The sequence below is a fragment of the Prionailurus bengalensis genome, chromosome A2 (assembly GCF_016509475.1).
Source record: "Prionailurus bengalensis isolate Pbe53 chromosome A2, Fcat_Pben_1.1_paternal_pri, whole genome shotgun sequence".
NCBI lineage: Eukaryota > Metazoa > Chordata > Mammalia > Carnivora > Felidae > Prionailurus > Prionailurus bengalensis.
The window spans coordinates 80,512,418-80,530,151 of record NC_057348.1 but is presented as its reverse complement, the minus strand read 5'-3'; the positions used below and the strand labels follow the sequence as shown (position 1 = coordinate 80,530,151).

The 17,734-nt window shown below is 38.9% G+C and overlaps 1 protein-coding gene across 1 annotated transcript; it reads left to right on the top strand.

Annotated features, from left to right (window-relative positions):
* The first annotated feature begins 3,097 nt into the window (after positions 1-3,097).
* On the top strand, positions 3,098-16,376 carry PSMC2 (proteasome 26S subunit, ATPase 2). The gene is made up of 12 exons (XM_043588663.1): positions 3,098-3,255; positions 5,052-5,089; positions 5,659-5,740; positions 6,459-6,558; positions 10,151-10,282; positions 10,686-10,758; positions 11,146-11,241; positions 11,814-11,978; positions 13,475-13,562; positions 15,636-15,838; positions 15,928-16,024; positions 16,113-16,376. Exons 1-12 carry the CDS (start codon positions 3,186-3,188, stop codon positions 16,268-16,270), a joined length of 1,302 nt encoding a protein of 433 aa, XP_043444598.1. The 5' UTR covers positions 3,098-3,185; the 3' UTR covers positions 16,271-16,376.
* Positions 16,377-17,734: the final 1,358 nt, after the last annotated feature.

Here is a 17,734-nt window from a genome sequence, read left to right as displayed (position 1 = left end):
CTCGGATCCGGCTGGGGACTAAGACTCACAAAAGAAAGGTTCCTAGACTCCTCAGTTCCGCGGCGAAAAGGATTACTTTATTCCCCTAGGTGCGATACGTGGAGCATAATTTTCTGAAGCAGTTCCTACTATGCTATTTTTATTTTTAAATCACTATTTGCCCGAGACTAACCACTAACTTCTCAAGTAGCTCTACTTATATAAATAAAAAATGAAAAGATATCTATGCATTAATATTGGGAACAATTATTGTAGTCTATATACATCTGTAGAGAATTTTGTACATATACCTATATTTGCACTTATATAAATAATAATGGCAGCCTGTATTTGTTGCGATATTACTCAGTAATTTACCTGCGTTGTCTCGTTTAATCCTTGTAACGTTTGGCAAAGAACACCTCCTCAGTGTTAGCTTCTACTAGAAGGCCGGCAATCTTTTTACCCTGTTCTAAAAGCATGAAGTTTTGTTGTTGTTGTTGTTGTTGTTTTTTCTAAGATATTACCAATTACAGAACTCTGGAACTTAATTGTTTAATGTATAATAAAATCCACTGTACGCTTATTATGATTCCTTCTTACAGTCAAAAGCAAGAACTAGCAAAAGAAAACCAGTCGATGAAGATTCACACACATCCCCTCCACACTAAGCTTCCCCCCCCCCCCCCCACCGTCCCCAGTATCTGGAATAGGTTGCACAAAATAAAAGACTTGATGTGCTACCCTTTGGGAAAGAGCACCGGAAGTTAGAGAATTATTCTCTATGAATTACATTTTCAGTTAAATCCATTGATTTGTCCCGTTATCTACCCCATGACAAAATTGTCACTTCACAACTGACATTTCAAAAACTAAGATAAGCAACTCCCCCTAAAGCTATCCCTGACCCCTTGCTTAAAAAAAAAAAAAAATATATATATATATATACACACACATATATATATATATATATATATATTTTTTTTTTTTTTTTTTTTTTGAGAGAGAGAGCAGGGGAGGGGTAGAGAGAGGGAGGGACGCAAAGGATCCAAAGCAGACTCTGGGCTAGAGCCCTGACAGGAGAGAGCCCACCTGATACAGGGCTCAAAATCACAAACTGTGAGATCATGACTTCAGCCCAGGTGGGTTGCTTCACCAACTAGGCCACCCAGGTTTCCCAACCCCTTTCTTTATTAATGCAACCACTTGTTAAAACAGGCTCTAAGGCTCAAAGTAACCTGACTCCACTTTCTTAATTTTATTCTCACACTTGCCTCATCCATTCTCCGCCCCCTCCCCCCCAATCTGGTCTTACAATGACCTCTAAGGTCATAGGTTTTTTTTTTTTTGATTGTGATAAAATGCACTTAACATGAAATTCACATACTAACCATTTTTCAGTGTGCAGTTCAGTAGTGTTAAATACGTTTGTTTTGTTGAAATACCATTTTCAAAACTCTTAATCTTGCAAAATTGAAACTCTGTACCCATTAAGTAACAAGCCTCCATTTCTACCTCTCCTCAGTCTCTGGAAATCACCATTCTAATTTCTGTCTTTATGAATTTGACTACTTTAGGTACCTCATATAAGTGGAATCATACACTATTTGCCTTTTGGGGACAGGCTAATTACTTAGCATAGTGTCTTCACAATTCTAATGTATCAGAATTTCTTTCCTTTTTAAGGCTGAATAATACTCCATTGTATGCACATTTTACTTATCCATTCGTCTGCCAATGGGGTTGCTTCCACCTTTTGGCTATTGTGGCTAATGCTGCTATGACCACGGGGATATAAATTTTTTTGAGACCTGGCTTTCCATTCTTCTGAGTATATCCAGAACTGAATTTGCTGGATCATATGGTAATTCTACTTTTAATTTTTTGAGGAACAGCCATACTATTTTTCATAGAGGTTACACCATTTTATATTCCCACCAACAGTATAGGTTTCCTTTTCTTCACATCCTCACCAACAGTTTCTTTCTCCTCACCCCCGCTCTTTGATAATAGCCATTCTAATGGGTCTAAGGCAGTATTTCATGGTTTTGAAATGAAAATGGCTAGTGGTGTTGAGCATCTTTTTTTATACGCTTGCTGGCCATTTGTATATCTTCTTTGGAGAGATTTCTACTCAAGTCCATTCCCTATTTTTAAAATGGGGCTGTTTTCTGGGGCGCCTGGGTGGCTCAACCGGTTAAGCCTCCCACTTCGAGCTCGGGTAATGATTTCATGGTTTGTGAGTTTGAGCCACTTATCACTCTGTGTTGACAGCTCAGAGCCTGGAGCCTGCTTCAGATTCTCTCTCTCTCTCTCTCTCTCTCTCTCTCTCTCTGCCCCTCACCTGCTCACACTCTGTCTCTCTCTCTTAAAAATAAACGTTGAAAAAATAAAATGGGGTTTTCTTGTTGATTGGTAGTTCTTCACATACTCAGGATATTAATCCCTTACCAGATATACGACGTGCAAATACTTTCCCCATCCAGTAGGTTGTCTCTCCACTATGCACCGAGTCCTTTAACGCAAAGAAGGGTCAGACTTTTCATTTCCAAATTCTACAGTTATTTATCAATTCCTGTTTGCCTCCTAAACGAATTTATTTCAAAACCTGCTCTTTTCCCGGACTTCCCTGTATCTGAGGCACCACTCTTCTTTGGCAGGAGGCTCAAAAATTGAAACTCTTCATCTCCTCATCCCATGCTAACATCAAATTAAGGAACAACTTCCATATCTCTTCACTGTATTCGTAGATCTAGCCACTACTTAATGCGTATCTAATATGCCAGATACTTTGAAAACACTAGTTGTTTAAAGCCTCCACAATGCTGCGAGGCAAAGGAAAAATTAAAGCAGAGAGAGTAACGAAGTTACCCAAGAGTGAACAGTAAATGAATGACTAAATCAGGATTTAAAGTCAGGACTGAGCCACGGTTGGTCTTAAAAAGCCGTCGCCCAGGGAATCTCCCCATGGTGAGGGGCCAGGGACCACCCGCGTCCCCCTCCCACAGGGAATTCTTCCTAGACCACGGAACCGGGAGCAGGACACGAGCCCGCCTCCCGGGGCTCCCTTCCGGTTCTCGTGCGCAGAGTAAAAGGGTCCGTAGAGCTCAGCTTACTTCCGGTGAGGAAAGGAAGGAGCGGCACCACCGGAAGCGAGAGAGGTGCTGTGTAATCACCTAAGAGCTGAGGCCTTTGGAGCTCCTAAGATGCCTGATTACCTCGGTGCCGATCAGCGGAAAACCAAAGAGGATGAGAAGGACGACAAGCCCATCCGAGGTCAGTTGACATAGGCAGGAGCTCCGGGCCGGAACAGGGCCAGGCTTGGCCCCGGAGGAGAGGCTGGAGTCCCGCTCGCCACTCGGCCCTGTGTCCCTTTTGTGCCCCCGATGATTTCGTCGGGGGCGGCAGCCGGCTTACCCTGGCTGCCTCTTCTGTGTCCCTCGTGCTACTCCAAGTTCTGTATTCATCTCTCGCTGATCGACATTTTTATTCATATTCAGCTCAGGTCCTGATGAAGTTACTCACCCTGCTTGGTCTTGCAGGCCTTGAAAAGTTTCCCTGCCTGGTGGTGCTTGGTCACCTGTATCCTCTTTCTGCTCCTCCTCCCCCTCAAGTGGGATGGCTTGGTGCTGTCACTGTGTAGTCAGGATCCTAGGAAGTAATTTTCTTTTTTTAAAAAAACATTCCTTTGACTACGTAATTTATTCATATGGTTCAAAACACTAAATGCATAAAAAAAGACACATTGAAAAAGTGGTCCTTGGCCCCAGGCGTGCATGCATGATCCGCCGAGGTAACTAGTGTTGCCATTTTGCGTTATCTTTCTAGACATTTTCTATGCATATCAAGGGTTTGTTCTTTACATAAAATGTAGCGCATTGTATATATATACATTTTCGGATTTTAATGTGTCTTAGGGATAAGTTCATATCGTTGTATGTAAGGCGTCAGTGCTGTCTGCCTTTCTGCATCTGCATAGTATCCCACTTTTTTGGGTGAGTAGTAATACATGTAATTAATCCTTAGTGATGCACATATAGGTGTCTTTCAGTCTGGTGGCCATTCTAGAGCAGTGAATAACCTCGTTCATGTACCTTCCCACAGACGCAAACACAAGCGGGAGGGTGAATGTTGGAAGTGGAGTTGTAATTTTGAAAATGTGAAATTACTCTCTGTAGAGAACACCGCCACGTGACACTTCTCCTCACAGTGCAGGTGATATGCACACGGAGCTCACAGGATTTCTTCCCCTTTTAGTTCCATCTTTATGCTCTTTTGTTCCTGACAGGCTATTTAAAAAATATTCTTGCAGTGTTTTTGTTGTTGTTGTTGTTTTTACCTTTTTCTCTCTTCCCTTCCTAAACAACTTCAACCTCTCCTAGCACTGTTTTTTCTTCTTTTCCACCTTCCCCCCACCAAAGAGATTTTCTCTTTATTTCATCCCACACTCTACTGTTTGCCTTGAAAGTGTTTTAGGATACTGCAGACCTCAGAGCTACTCAGGCACCTGGTGGAAAACTTAGTCACAGAGGTCTAATATCTCATCTGTGCATTTCTCTGGGTATGCCATCATTCTGTAAATGTATTACTAGATTTATTCCTTGCATATAATTATGATTAACGTGTATAGGGTTTTAGGTGCTTCTTCATCCATATCTTATCTGACCTTTAAAGCAACATTGTGAGGGTAAAATTATTGTTATCTCTGTTTCTCAAAGATGACAAAACTGATGCTTAAAGTGGGTTTTCCAACATTACCTGGCAATTGCATGACGTTGCTAGGACTTTGCTAGTACCCAGGTCGTTTTGATTCTCATACTCTGTTCTTTGGGCTTCCTGTTTTTGTGTCACATCCCTTTGAGACTCTTCAGCAGCTGTGTTATACACTTTGTAAAATTCTGCCTTCACCCAATTAGTTAAAAGTTCCTGGAGTCCAGGAACTAGTTGTTGGTTGTATTTATATCATTACAACTTTGCATAGTTTGTCTCACTCAGTTACTGAATGTAAATTGAATAGAATTGTTAGCTCTACTTCCCTCTTTTTGAATCTCGTGTATTCTCTCTTATTTTAGCTCTGGATGAGGGGGATATTGCCTTGCTGAAAACTTACGTAAGTCGTTTTCAATGTCTACCAAGTATAGATGTTTTATGTTGAAAGAACTATTGTTGGTACTAGCCTCCCAAAATAATTAGAAGAGAATGTCTGGCAGTTTATAGTAATCCTCACTGAAAAAAGTTACATACCACAGTTTCTCTCCAGATTAGATCAGAGAGCAAATATTTAGCATGTCAAAGCACATACATTTTTTATACTATTTGTAATTAAGTGTGGTGCTATATTGAAAGATATTTGAAATAACTTAGACAAATGTTTACTATATTTAAAATGTATGTACCTGAATTAGATCTGAAATAGAAAGTTTCAATGCTTAGGGCTTGTAATTGGGTTAATTTCAGGCATGATTTTCATTTGTTACCTTGCATAACAGTGCATTGTGTCTTTGGGCAAAAATATTAGTTTGGGAATACTTCTGAAAATGATATGCTCTCTCTACTTCCACATCACAAGCATTGGGACAATAATAGCTATTGAGATTGTAACTGTTAAAAGTTTCTGTCTGCAGTTTCGTAAATTGTTGATGTCTTGATATTCTAATTACAGTGATTTTTATCTCCTAGGGTCAGAGCACTTACTCTAGGCAGATAAAGCAGGTTGAAGATGACATTCAACAACTTCTCAAGAAGATCAATGAGCTTACTGGTGTGTATTTCATTATTCTGGTCTCTTATCTTTAAAAGTAATGTGTTAATTACATCTAAGGAGTTTAAATACAGATGTTATTCCTTCGTGAATTATAGACAAAAAAAATTACTATCCTTCCTGTCTGTTAAGAAATTGGATCTCCTTTAGTAATCTTTCACTACCTTTTACAACCAAATATAATGCTTAAGCAGTTAAGCAACAACATCATCCTTTAAGCAAGTAATGTTTCTATTGGTCAGAGACAAGTTCAGTAAACTCTAAAAACAAGTAAAAATTTCTTAGCGAATAAAAATGTGGTCTCACATGGTATTGCTTAAGTAAGTGGGCTATTGCCCAGTAGTTGGAAACTTTTCTGCTCATGAGTTGGAAACTTGAGTGGTGAAGTTTCATAGTATTTGTCAAATATGGTGTTGGATTTTGGCTTGTGACTACTTTAGGGCAGTGGTTTTCAACTGGGGTGATTTTGCCCCAGCATCCCTTTCCCCCAGGACATTTGGCAGTGACTGGAGATACTCTTGATTCTCGTGACTTGAAGGGGAGGTGGTGCTGGTGGCATCCAGTGGCTAGAGGCCAGGGATGCTGCCGACTGTAACACACAGGACACTCCCCACTGCCACATATTCAGTCCAAAATGTCATTGGAGCTGAGGCTGTGGAAGCTTGCTTCAAGGTGATGCATTACATTTCAGTGAACCTTGTTATCCTTCTTTATGTAGGTATCAAAGAATCTGATACTGGCCTGGCCCCACCAGCACTCTGGGATTTGGCTGCAGATAAGCAAACACTGCAGAGTGAACAGCCTTTGCAGGTTGCGAGGTATGCATAGCACTCCTTGGAAATTTATTATCTGTATGCTCAAGCACTTTTTAGAATCTGGGGTATAATGCAATAGTTCATAAAAGTTTTTTATTCCACATTCTGCATAAATAAAGCTTTCTCCAGAAGTATCTGGGATTAAATTTTATGCCTTCAGTAATTATTCAAGAAGTAGGTAAAGACATAATCATATAAAAGATTCAAATGATAGAGAAAGATCAGATGAAGACATGAGAACCTCCCTTCCCGTCTTCACTGTCCCACTGCCCCTTCTTCAGCTACAACTGAAAATAGTTTGGTCCTCTTAGTCGTCCTATGTCTTCATGTATATATGTGCATGCAAAGAAACATATCCTGATTTTTTTTTTAGTACCTCTATTTCTGGTTTCTCTTGGTTTCTAAAAATTATGTAATATTCTGTAGATGTTGGTCTGTTTACAATTTCTGTTATTCTTCATGGTGCTACATTGAACGTTCATGTTAAATATTTCTCTATGTGTGTGCATTTATTTCTTAGTATAGCTTATTAGCAGTGGAATTATGAGGTCAAAGGCATTTACAGTTTTGAAAATCTGGAAAAAGGTGATTTGACCAGTTCATACTCCTTAACATGAGGTTTTGAGGCAAATGCCTGTTTGCCTGATCAATATAAGATATGTGATAATCAATTTTTACACTTTTGCCATGTGGGGGAAAATATCTCATCTTAATTTGCATTGTGCTGATTACTGGTGTGATAGCTGCTTCTTATACTTATTAAACATTTGTATTTCTCTGTCCATTCATATTTTGTTCTATTGATTTGTTTCTTGTGAATTTTTAGGAGCACTTTACATATTGTACGTATTTATCTTTTCTTTAATATGCTACAAATATTTTTTTCCCATTCTGTCGCTTGACTTTTAACTTGTTGCTACCTTTTGTTGTACTAATGTTTAAAGTTTTTAGGAGGCAAATAAAATATGTAAACATTTTCATTATACCTTTTGGGTTTGAATGTTGCTCAAGAAGCCTTAGCCCAATTCAAGATTGTATTCTTCTGTGTTTTATTCTAATCACTGGAAATTTTATTTTCATTTTATCTCTTTACTATGGTAAAGGTTATTTTTCCTTTCCTCTTTTCCTTTATCCCTTACTCCCTTTTTCTGTCTTTCCCATTTATTTTGGTTTATTTTTCAGTTTTATCATGGTTTTAAGGAGTTAAATAGTTGTATAACAATAGTTGTCTTTCCCAATTCCTCTTCCTTAGAGACACCTCTTTTCAAAATTTTTAGCTGGTTATTTTGATTTCTACCTTCATGATTCTTATGGACAATGCAAAATCTTATGTTTTGTAGATTACATCTTGATTATTTTTTTTAGCTTTAGATATCATCTCTTGGCCTGAGGATTTCATTTTGTTTCCTCTGTCATCATCCCAATAGGATAGGATACTTTTCCTATCCTACATCCTTAATTACATTAAAAATTTGGTTAGATCAGTATTCATTGATTTCACAACTGTGGCTAAGTAGTGCTATTTATAAAGAGGCAAGTAGTAAATAAACTGATTGCTTTTTCTTTCTTGTACCAGTTTTTATTTTTCTTGTCATAACCATCTCGTTTTCTTATTTGCCTGGTTTTCTATGTATATAAATACTCAACTAAATTGATCTTCAGAAGTGTTAAGTCCATCAGGTTTTTTCTCACATATGCCTCGGGTGTGTCCTCTGCACCAGGATTCTCTCTGGTCCATTTTCCTGAAGAAGTCTTTCCCAGCACTTGCCAACCTGCTTCAGTGCACTACTGGTGGCCCTTTCCACCTATGAAATCGCAACCATCCTGTGACCTCTTTCCCTGCAGGTTCCCTTTGCCTCTCTCCTGTTGTTTATGTACCATGAGTTTGTCTTTTTGGTTTACTTACACCCGCATTAGGTGGGCTCTGTTCTCTGGTAGCTTCCTGAAAGAGGTCAGTTGGGATGTCATATTTGGAGACTACGTATGTCTGAAAAGATCTTGGGCTGATATAAAGTTCCTTCTTCAGAATTTTGAAGGCAGCATTCCATTGTCCTCCAGCTCCTGGTATTGTTGGTCTGAAGCTGCTCTGATTCCCAGTCCCGTACATGTAACCTGTTTTTCATCTGAAAGTCATAGGGTCTCCTTGTTCTCATGGTTCTGAACTTTCATGACTACGTGCCTCAGTACTGATCCATTTCATCCACGGTGCTGGGCTCTCCTGGCCTTCATGGTGGTGGTTTTTCTTGAAATTATTGCTTACTGATTTCCCATGTTCTTGGTCCTCTGTTCCAGACTTCAGACTTCTATTCTTTGGAAACTGGGCCTCCTGGATATCTCCACTAATATGCTAATCTTTCTCTCCTGCATTTTTTTTGTTTTTGTTTGTTTGTTTTTGGTCTTTTTGCTCTACTTTTGTGAGATTTTCTTAACTTTATCTTTGAGTCTTATTTATTTATTTATTTATTTATTTTTTGAGGAAGAGGGAGAGAGAGACCACCTGCATGTGTAAGGGAAAAGGGAGAGAGAATCTCAAGCAGGCTCCATGTACAGTGCAGAGCCTGATACCGGCTTAATCTCACAACTCTGAGATCATGACCTGAGCTGAAATCAAGAGTCAGACTCAACCAACTGAGCCACCCAGGCGCCCTAGACTACTTGCTATTATTATGTACATGGTATTACAGATTTGCCTTCACCATGTCACACAGAAAAAGAAATTAAAATACATTTAAGTTAAAAATAGCAACAATGATAAAAATGGATTTGAAGTATAAACTCAGGAAAGAATGAAAACACATTACTTAACTTGATGTAAAATGACTGTCTTTCCAATGGGAAAATAAAATGGAGAGTAACTTAAGATATAGAAGAGTATTACAAATAAACAAACATAGTTAAGAAAATCAAATTAGTGAACTTTTTGGGGCACCTGGGTAGCTCAGTCGGTTAAGCGTCCGACTTCGGCTCAGGTCATGATCAGGTGATTTGTGAGTTCGGGCCCTACAGTCGGCTCTGCACTGGTGGTGCGGAGCCTGCTTGAGATTCTCTCTTTCTTTCTATTCCTTCCCCACTTGCTCTCTCTCTCTCACAAAATAAATAAATAAACTTTAAAAAAAATTAGAGAATTTAAAAAAAAACTGTTTTAATTAAACTTTATTTTTGAGAGAGAAAGATAGAGTGTGAGCAGGGGAGGGGCAGAGAGAGAAAGGAAGACACAGAATCTGAAACAGGCTCCAGGCTCCGAGCTGTCAGCACAGAGCCCGAACTCACAAACTGAGATCATGACCTGAGCCGAAGTTGGATGCTTAATCGACTGATCCACCTAGGCGCCCATAGAGAACTTCTTAATGTTGCAATATTTGGGTTTACTTTTCTAGGGCAGTGTATCTTTTGAAAATTTTCCAGTTTAGCTAAAGTGGAGTGGACCCTTGGGGTTGCACATACTCCATAGAAAAAGATCTTTAATAGTGGCCTAATTTCTGCAGTTCTCATTTACACCTGCTCATCAGTTTACTGCTTGCCCAGGACAGAATCTAGTTACTTGAATTCATTATTAGTGGTTTAGGTTCTTTAATCAAGCCTTTTACTCTGTTAGGTGTACAAAGATCATCAATGCTGATTCGGAGGACCCAAAGTACATTATCAACGTGAAGCAGTTTGCCAAGTTTGTGGTGGACCTTAGTGATCAGGTGGCACCTACTGACATTGAAGAAGGGATGAGAGTTGGGTAAGATTCTACTTATACTCTGCTTTCCTTAAAGATACCATGTCACATTCACATCCTTGGCTTTCTTTTGAATGAATGGACTGGGTGCCACGGAATACAGGGATACTGTGCAGTAGAGTACTACAGTTGGACATCCTTTCTTCTGCATCAGCTTCCTGACCTCCCACCCACCTCCTTTCTCCCACCCCCACTGGGGCTTTTTGTGAATGGCTTTAAATGTCATACTCAAAGAAGTGCAGGATTTTAGAGTTGAGTTTACCAGTCTGTTGAAGGTAACATGGTGTAAGGAGAGGAAGAACTTGCTCTAGGATAGTTAGGATTAAGGAAGTTATATACGATACGTGTAATTAACTTAGTAAATTTTTTGAATGTATTGAGTGAGGATATTTTTTTATCTCTTTAGTGTGGACAGAAATAAGTATCAGATTCACATTCCGCTGCCTCCCAAGATTGACCCAACAGTTACCATGATGCAGGTAAGAAAATGCGGGAGGGAAAAAGAATGACATGACTTTGAATACAGTTGCATCCATCTCAAAGGCTGACTAGAAATATTGACTAGAAACCTGTCAATATGTGGGCATATACTGAAGAGCTGCGAAAATGTTTTAAGCAGTTTTTCAGATGAGAAAGTCTTTATCAGTCTTTCTTTTTCTGGTTTGTCTCTTTTACTGGTTATCATAGCAAGTAATAACAGCAAGTGGTTCTAGGACACTGGACAATGTATTCCATTTTTATTAAAATTCTTACTTGTTAGGAGTCTGATTTTCCTTTTAGGGTATTGGGTCTGCTCTACTGGATAGAACATTTGAACTAGCATTCAAAAGCCTGTGGCTTTTTACGTTCTACATTTTCATCCTTAGGTGGAGGAAAAACCTGATGTCACATACAGTGACGTGGGTGGCTGTAAAGAACAGATTGAGAAACTTCGAGAAGTAGTTGAAACCCCATTACTTCATGTAAGTGGCTGAGTCTGTGCACTTAAATTGCCTGTCATTAGATAGCTTTAAAAATTTTATATTTTCCTTAGGGGGTAGAAGATAGAGGTGTGGTGAATTAGTATGTCCCAGGAGAGAAAGCAAATCAAGTGGTCAGGCCTACTCTAAGCAGAAAGATCTGCTATTTTGAGTGACAGGAGTTTGAGGTGTAACCTTTAGCAAGGTGTTAAATATAAGTTATTGTAGAAGGAACCATGTGTTTTAATGATACCAAGAGGAAATTGAATCAAATTAAGCTGAGGAGGATAATGGAAAACTAGAATATTAAATACCATAATTCTTTTGTTTTTTAAAACAGTACTTTTTTTTAAATTAGAGGGAAAAATGTATTGTTAAGGAGAAATACCTTTAAAAGCTGTTCAGCATTATGTACTGATATGAGTCTAGTTTAGATCTTATGTCTTAGAATAAGTAAAATTCTTATTAAGTATATTGATTATGGAGTCAATAATTTTGATTTAAATATGATATAGAAGTAGTTTTGTTTTTACCATACCTGAGTAATAAATGTAAAAATCCTGTCTCCCTCACAGCCGGAGAGGTTTGTTAACCTTGGCATTGAGCCTCCCAAGGGTGTGCTGCTCTTTGGCCCACCGGGTACAGGCAAGACACTCTGTGCTCGGGCAGTTGCTAACAGGACAGATGCTTGCTTCATTCGAGTTATTGGATCTGAACTTGTACAGAAGTACGTTGGTGAGGTAAAGTAAATTGATCAAAACATATGTAGCCCCATGAAAGATTTATAATGTGGAATAGCAGTTCTGATGAAGTTTTGGGGTGACGGGGTTCGTGGGGTCCAGAGCTGACGACCAAGAAAGAATTCTTGAAGACATCTTTGGTGCAGAAAGGTGGGGACAAGACCCGTGGGCAGGAAGAGCTGCACTGGGGTTGTGATGGGTAACTCATTATATACCCTCAGGTTGGGGGCGGTCAGGGATAGAGTAAGTCTCTGGCATTTTGGAAATAAGGTTTCCAAGACCATGAGAGGTTAGCTGTTGTTAGGGAAATACCATTTATTACTGTTTAATAAAACCTCAGTCATGAGACCCTTCAAATGTATATCGGGGGCCATAAGCTTGAAGTATGATTGCCATTATATATCTTGGGGCAGTTGAGATAAAGGAAGTAGACTTACAGGATCCTTGAGGTTGGGATATTGTTAAGCCAAGATTTACTTTTGCTCCTAGCAAAGTACAACTAGGCAGCTGAGCTCCTAGAGGGAGGTCACTCTGCTGGTTTCAAGGACTTGGCTATGGGCTGTAGGCAGTAAGGGAATTTAATTTTTCATTTGCTTTCGTTTCCCACATTACCATGGCAAGCACTTAAACCCTTTTCCTTTGTTCTTGGGTAGCGAGGAGTGTCCGAGGGTTACTACACATAGTCCACCGGGAGGTGGGGGTTGCTGTTAGCCTATACTTTGCCCTCAGCTTGCCCCGCACTCCCTCATCAATTCCACATTGAAGGACTGAGACTTGAAATTTTTTTTGATTGATGGTTTGTAATTAGTAGTTCAGAAGCCACCAGCCTTTCCTTGTGGTCACTGGAACTAAACAACTGCTTAAAATTTTTAATCAGTATACTGGGACCTTTTCTACAGATTTGGTGTGTAAGACCCCAGAAACGTGGTGAATTGTGCATTTAAAAGTGTACTTTTATTTCAGAGGCAACGTTTCATATTCTACTGAGAAAGAACATAGTTGTCTGTATATGTGTGACACACACATACGTATACATGTGTATATATGTTCTCATTAGAGAGGAAGTCTAGGGCTGTATATATTGCATCTGAAGCATTAACAACTCATATACTTAGAATAAGAATTAGTAAAGGAGCTGTATTAGTTAAGGTATAAGGTGATCAAAAATGCCAAGTGATAAATCAGATGCCATTTTTTATTTCCTCAATTTTAACTGATTGAAATGGTGCATTTAACTGTTAATTTGATCTCTTCAAGTCTGGAAGTTATTGGCTATTTAATAGGTAAAGAATCATGAAATTAATACTGTTTTGAAGCTAATGAGATTAATCTGATGGAATAGGTAACAAATTTCATTTTTTTTTTTTTTTGAAAAAGCTTTTGGTAGTAATAGTTGAGAACACTGTTAGGAATATTGAAAGGTTTGAAGCATAATTTCTTACTGTACTTAAAAGTCTTTTTAAACCAACTCTGAATTAAATTATTTTTCTCATTAGGGGGCTCGAATGGTTCGGGAGCTCTTTGAAATGGCCAGAACAAAAAAAGCCTGCCTTATCTTCTTTGATGAAATTGATGCTATTGGAGGTATGGGCAGTATTTTAGAGTACTACTTTAGGATTGGGTTTCGTGAGTGTTTTAAAGTAATATGTGTAGAGTTCTCTTGATACGTTAATCTTGTACAAAATTTTAATTCCAGCTCTTGTATGAGCTCTGGCATGTCGGAGCTACAGATCTAATAACCAGTAGAGATACATTATTAGGAAAAAAGAAACAGAGCATTGCTATTTCTCCAAGTCTTTATCTTTGTACTTTTCCTAATTTCATTCACATGACCCTTGTTTTCACACTTTAACAACTCTTAACTTAGGATACAGCTTCACTTAATGTGATCAGAAAGCTTTGGGGCATAATTTAATTGGTGGTGGTTTTTCATGAAGTATACCTAAAAGAATGTTCTTGTTGGCTTCGTCGATTTGATGAAATAAAATATTAGCTGTGGGATCTGGACAGGTTATTCTAACTCTGAGACTCTGTTCACTTGCCTTATAAAGGGAATGATAATTCATACCTTGTTAATTTTATGGGTGTTTGGTTTGAAGTAAGTCATAAATGAGATAGACCTTGAAAGCTACTCTTCTGGAGGCCTGAACTGTTACAATAGTCTTTGAGAGTAATCATTCTTTTTTTTTTTTTTTAATTGTTTTTAACGTTTATTTATTTTTGAGACAGAGAGAGACAGAGCATGAACGGGGGGAGGGGCAGAGAGAGAGGGAGACACAGAATCGGAAGCAGGCTCCAGGCTCCGAGCCATCAGCCCAGAGCCTGACGCGGGGCTCGAACTCACGGACCGCGAGATCGTGACCTGAGTTGAAGTCGGACGCTTAACCCACTGAGCCACCCAGGCGCCCCAAGAGAGTAATCATTCTTAATAGCTGGAGGAATTGGCATATGTTCAGTTAATGAACTTAGTGACAAAAATGACTTGAAAATATAGTTGTACCCTGTAATGCTGTTTGGGGACTGCAGTTAGGTTACCCCGAGTCTTGTTTTTAGACAGATGAGTGTTGTTGAGTTTGGATGCTTCTGTGGTTAATGTCTTCAAGGACCAGCCATAATGTGACCACAGTGTATCGATTTAGTGTTGTGACTCTGAAGTTTCCTTTATAGTATTTTTGGAATAAGCCTTATGATGATGTCAGGATGCTCTGAAGAGGTAGTGTCCAAAGTAGACTGTGTATCAAATAGTATTAGTGTGCAGGAAGAAAATCTAGAATTTTTCTTCATACTTTTAATCTCATTTAAAAGTTTTCCAATTTTTTTGTTTTATATAGTGTACATAATACCTTAATACAACAATATGTATTTATACAACTTAAAAAGGAAAATATATATTTGGAGGCCTTATTTTTTTTTATTTTTTTGCTATGTTGGTTGAAATGAGAGATTGACAATCTAGAGTGCTCTAACACATCTAAATCAGCGTGATGTAAGCTGTATAGTTCTACTGTATTATGGATGTAGCTGTATTTTTAAGGACTGTTTGGAGAAACTTAGAGTATGACTGTTTCTTACATACAGTCAGACACCATTGGAGTGCTAAAGTTTGCATGGATTCTGTTGCCTTATCCAGACGTATATGGTGTTAGAAATGGAGGTGTTCTTGAGTGATTTAAAAAACAAAATTCTTCAAAGAGGACTTAAAAAATACTTGGGCGCCTGGGTGGCGCAGTCGGTTAAGCGTCCGACTTCAGCCAGGTCACGATCTCGCGGTCCGTGAGTTCGAGCCCCGCGTCAGGCTCTGGGCTGATGGCTCGGAGCCTGGAGCCTGTTTCCGATTCTGTGTCTCTCTCTCTCTCTGCCCCTCCCCCGTTCATGCTCTGTCTCTCTTTGTCCCAAAAATAAATAAACGTTGGAAAAAAAAAAAAATAAAAAAAAAAATACTTGAAAGGAGCCCCTTTTAAATACCTATGAGGAGTCCTTTTCAAAGATTCACCTTCTAATTTAGTTTTCCTGTAAACTAGGCTGTTCTTACAGAATATGCTTAAAAGTGAGACGTTCACTTGAGCTGGAGTACCTGACTTGAGATCTGTAATACTTCTGGGTTACGCATAGTGCTGTCCTGAGTGGACACAAAGAGCTTATTTTTCGTCTTCCCAGGGGCTCGTTTTGATGATGGTGCTGGAGGAGACAACGAAGTGCAGAGAACGATGCTGGAACTGATCAACCAACTGGACGGTTTTGATCCTCGAGGTAACATTAAAGTGCTGATGGCCACTAACAGACCTGACACTTTGGATCCAGCACTGATGAGGCCAGGGAGATTGGACAGAAAGATTGAATTTAGCTTACCTGATCTAGAGGTAAGAAAATCATTTCGTTTTAGAGAAGGGATTCTTGAAATTCCGTGATGTCTTTCCCTTTTAATATTTATTAATTCCCCTATTTTTAGGGTCGGACTCATATTTTTAAGATCCACGCTCGCTCAATGAGTGTGGAAAGAGATATCAGATTTGAACTGTTAGCACGACTGTGTCCAAATAGCACTGGTAGGTGAAAAGGTCTTGCTTACTGTACTTGCTGGTCTGTGTGTTCAGGCTGCTTTAATAAGCCTGTTGTTTTCTTTTTGTTCGAAAGGTGCTGAGATTAGAAGTGTATGCACAGAAGCTGGTATGTTTGCTATCAGAGCACGGCGAAAAATTGCTACTGAGAAAGATTTCCTGGAGGCTGTAAATAAGGTCATTAAGTCTTATGCCAAATTCAGTGCTACTCCCCGCTATATGACATACAACTGACCCCTGAAGACTTTCACGAAAACACTTTTCATTGGAATCCTAACCTTATTAAATAGACTTGTTAATAACCATTAAACACGTAAAAATAAAGCATTTCAAAATTGTATGCTTTTTTCAGATGTCTTTTTTCTGTAGTACAGTGAAAGGTGATATCTGATGTCATTTGGCAAAAATGCTTATTACAGTGTCTGTTGACTGTTTTTGAAGTGCTACCATTTAAGGGTCCCATCTCTTCAAGTGCTTGCTTAGACCACGTATGTTCTTGGCATATGCTGGCCTGTGGGCCGTATGGGTGCCGATTGTATCCTCCACGTGGTGAGGCGGGTCTCATGCATGTCGATGTAATGCCTGCAAAGCTTTCCTACCTGATTGACTGGGAGCTGGGATTGAACATCCAGGTGTGTCGGCTCTGTCGCCTGTGTTCCTCACCTTCCTGCTCTTCTGCCCCTCATCACAATAGCCCATCTAGGCACAGGACCACATGTGTTTACATGTTGTTTTTTTCCTACCACATCGAATAAATAATAACACTTTGGCCAAACTTTTTTTAAAGTGGAAGAAGCATCTGATGTCTTAGGTTTTGCTTTGCCATTTGAGTTGATTTCAATTTCAAGTTAATCAAGAATTAGTGATTTTAATGGCCAGTAAAGCAGTAAAGCAGAAAGAAAAATATATACACCATTGGTTTCATAAAGAGAAATACTTCATCTTGTAAATTAATGGTTTAAAATGTCAGTAAAATTCCTATTAGACTTCTGGTGAAGTGAGGTATTTCTAAAAATAAAATCGAATTAGGATCCTCAGCACATCCCTTTAAAATTCTTTCTTGTTCAGCCGCCACCAAATCCCTTCTTGTCTTGCACCACAGTTATCCTCCCCGCCCAAATACTGAGACCCAGGCACCATAAAGACTGTTTTTATTGCAGTTCAATGTTCATGAGTAATGCAAAATAGCAAGAGCTGGATACATTTTAATTCAAAGAAAAAGTCGACAACATAATGCTTTGAGTATTGAGTTGAAGTATTTAAAATATGAACATTTTCAAAGAGAAAAATGAAAGCTCTTCGTTCATAAAATCCAACCAGCATTCTTTTCTGTCTTCCATTTTTCTTTTTTGCGAAATTGATCAGAAAAATTTTTCCAAGCCTGCCCTGGTCTCTCGTGAGGTATGAAATAGGATGAACCCTTTCTAGGTGTTATGCATATAATAAAATACTCAGGTAAATAACTGAAGATGTATGTTTTTGTAATATTTTGAGAAACAAGCATTTAGATCACGCTGTTTGAAGTCTTACCATGTTTTCACGTAGCCCCATACTTCTATGCACCAATTTGAGATAACTCACACTGGAGGATGTCTTGAGTTCACTCAGGCCTAACATATTCTAGACTCTGGAGAATCTTGACATCTCAGTTACATGCTGAAAATCTAACTGACCACACATCAAACCGACAATTATTTG

Excerpts from the sequence above, each read along its gene's own strand:
- PSMC2 (XM_043588663.1), top strand. The coding sequence starts at position 3,186 with ATGCCTGATTACCTCGGTGCCGATCAGCGGAAAACCAAAGAGGATGAG. Across the intron at positions 5,741-6,458 it reads GAAGATCAATGAGCTTACTG|GTATCAAAGAATCTGATACT; the intron begins GTGTGTATTTCA and ends TTCTTTATGTAG. Across the intron at positions 11,979-13,474 it reads TACAGAAGTACGTTGGTGAG|GGGGCTCGAATGGTTCGGGA; the intron begins GTAAAGTAAATT and ends TTTTCTCATTAG.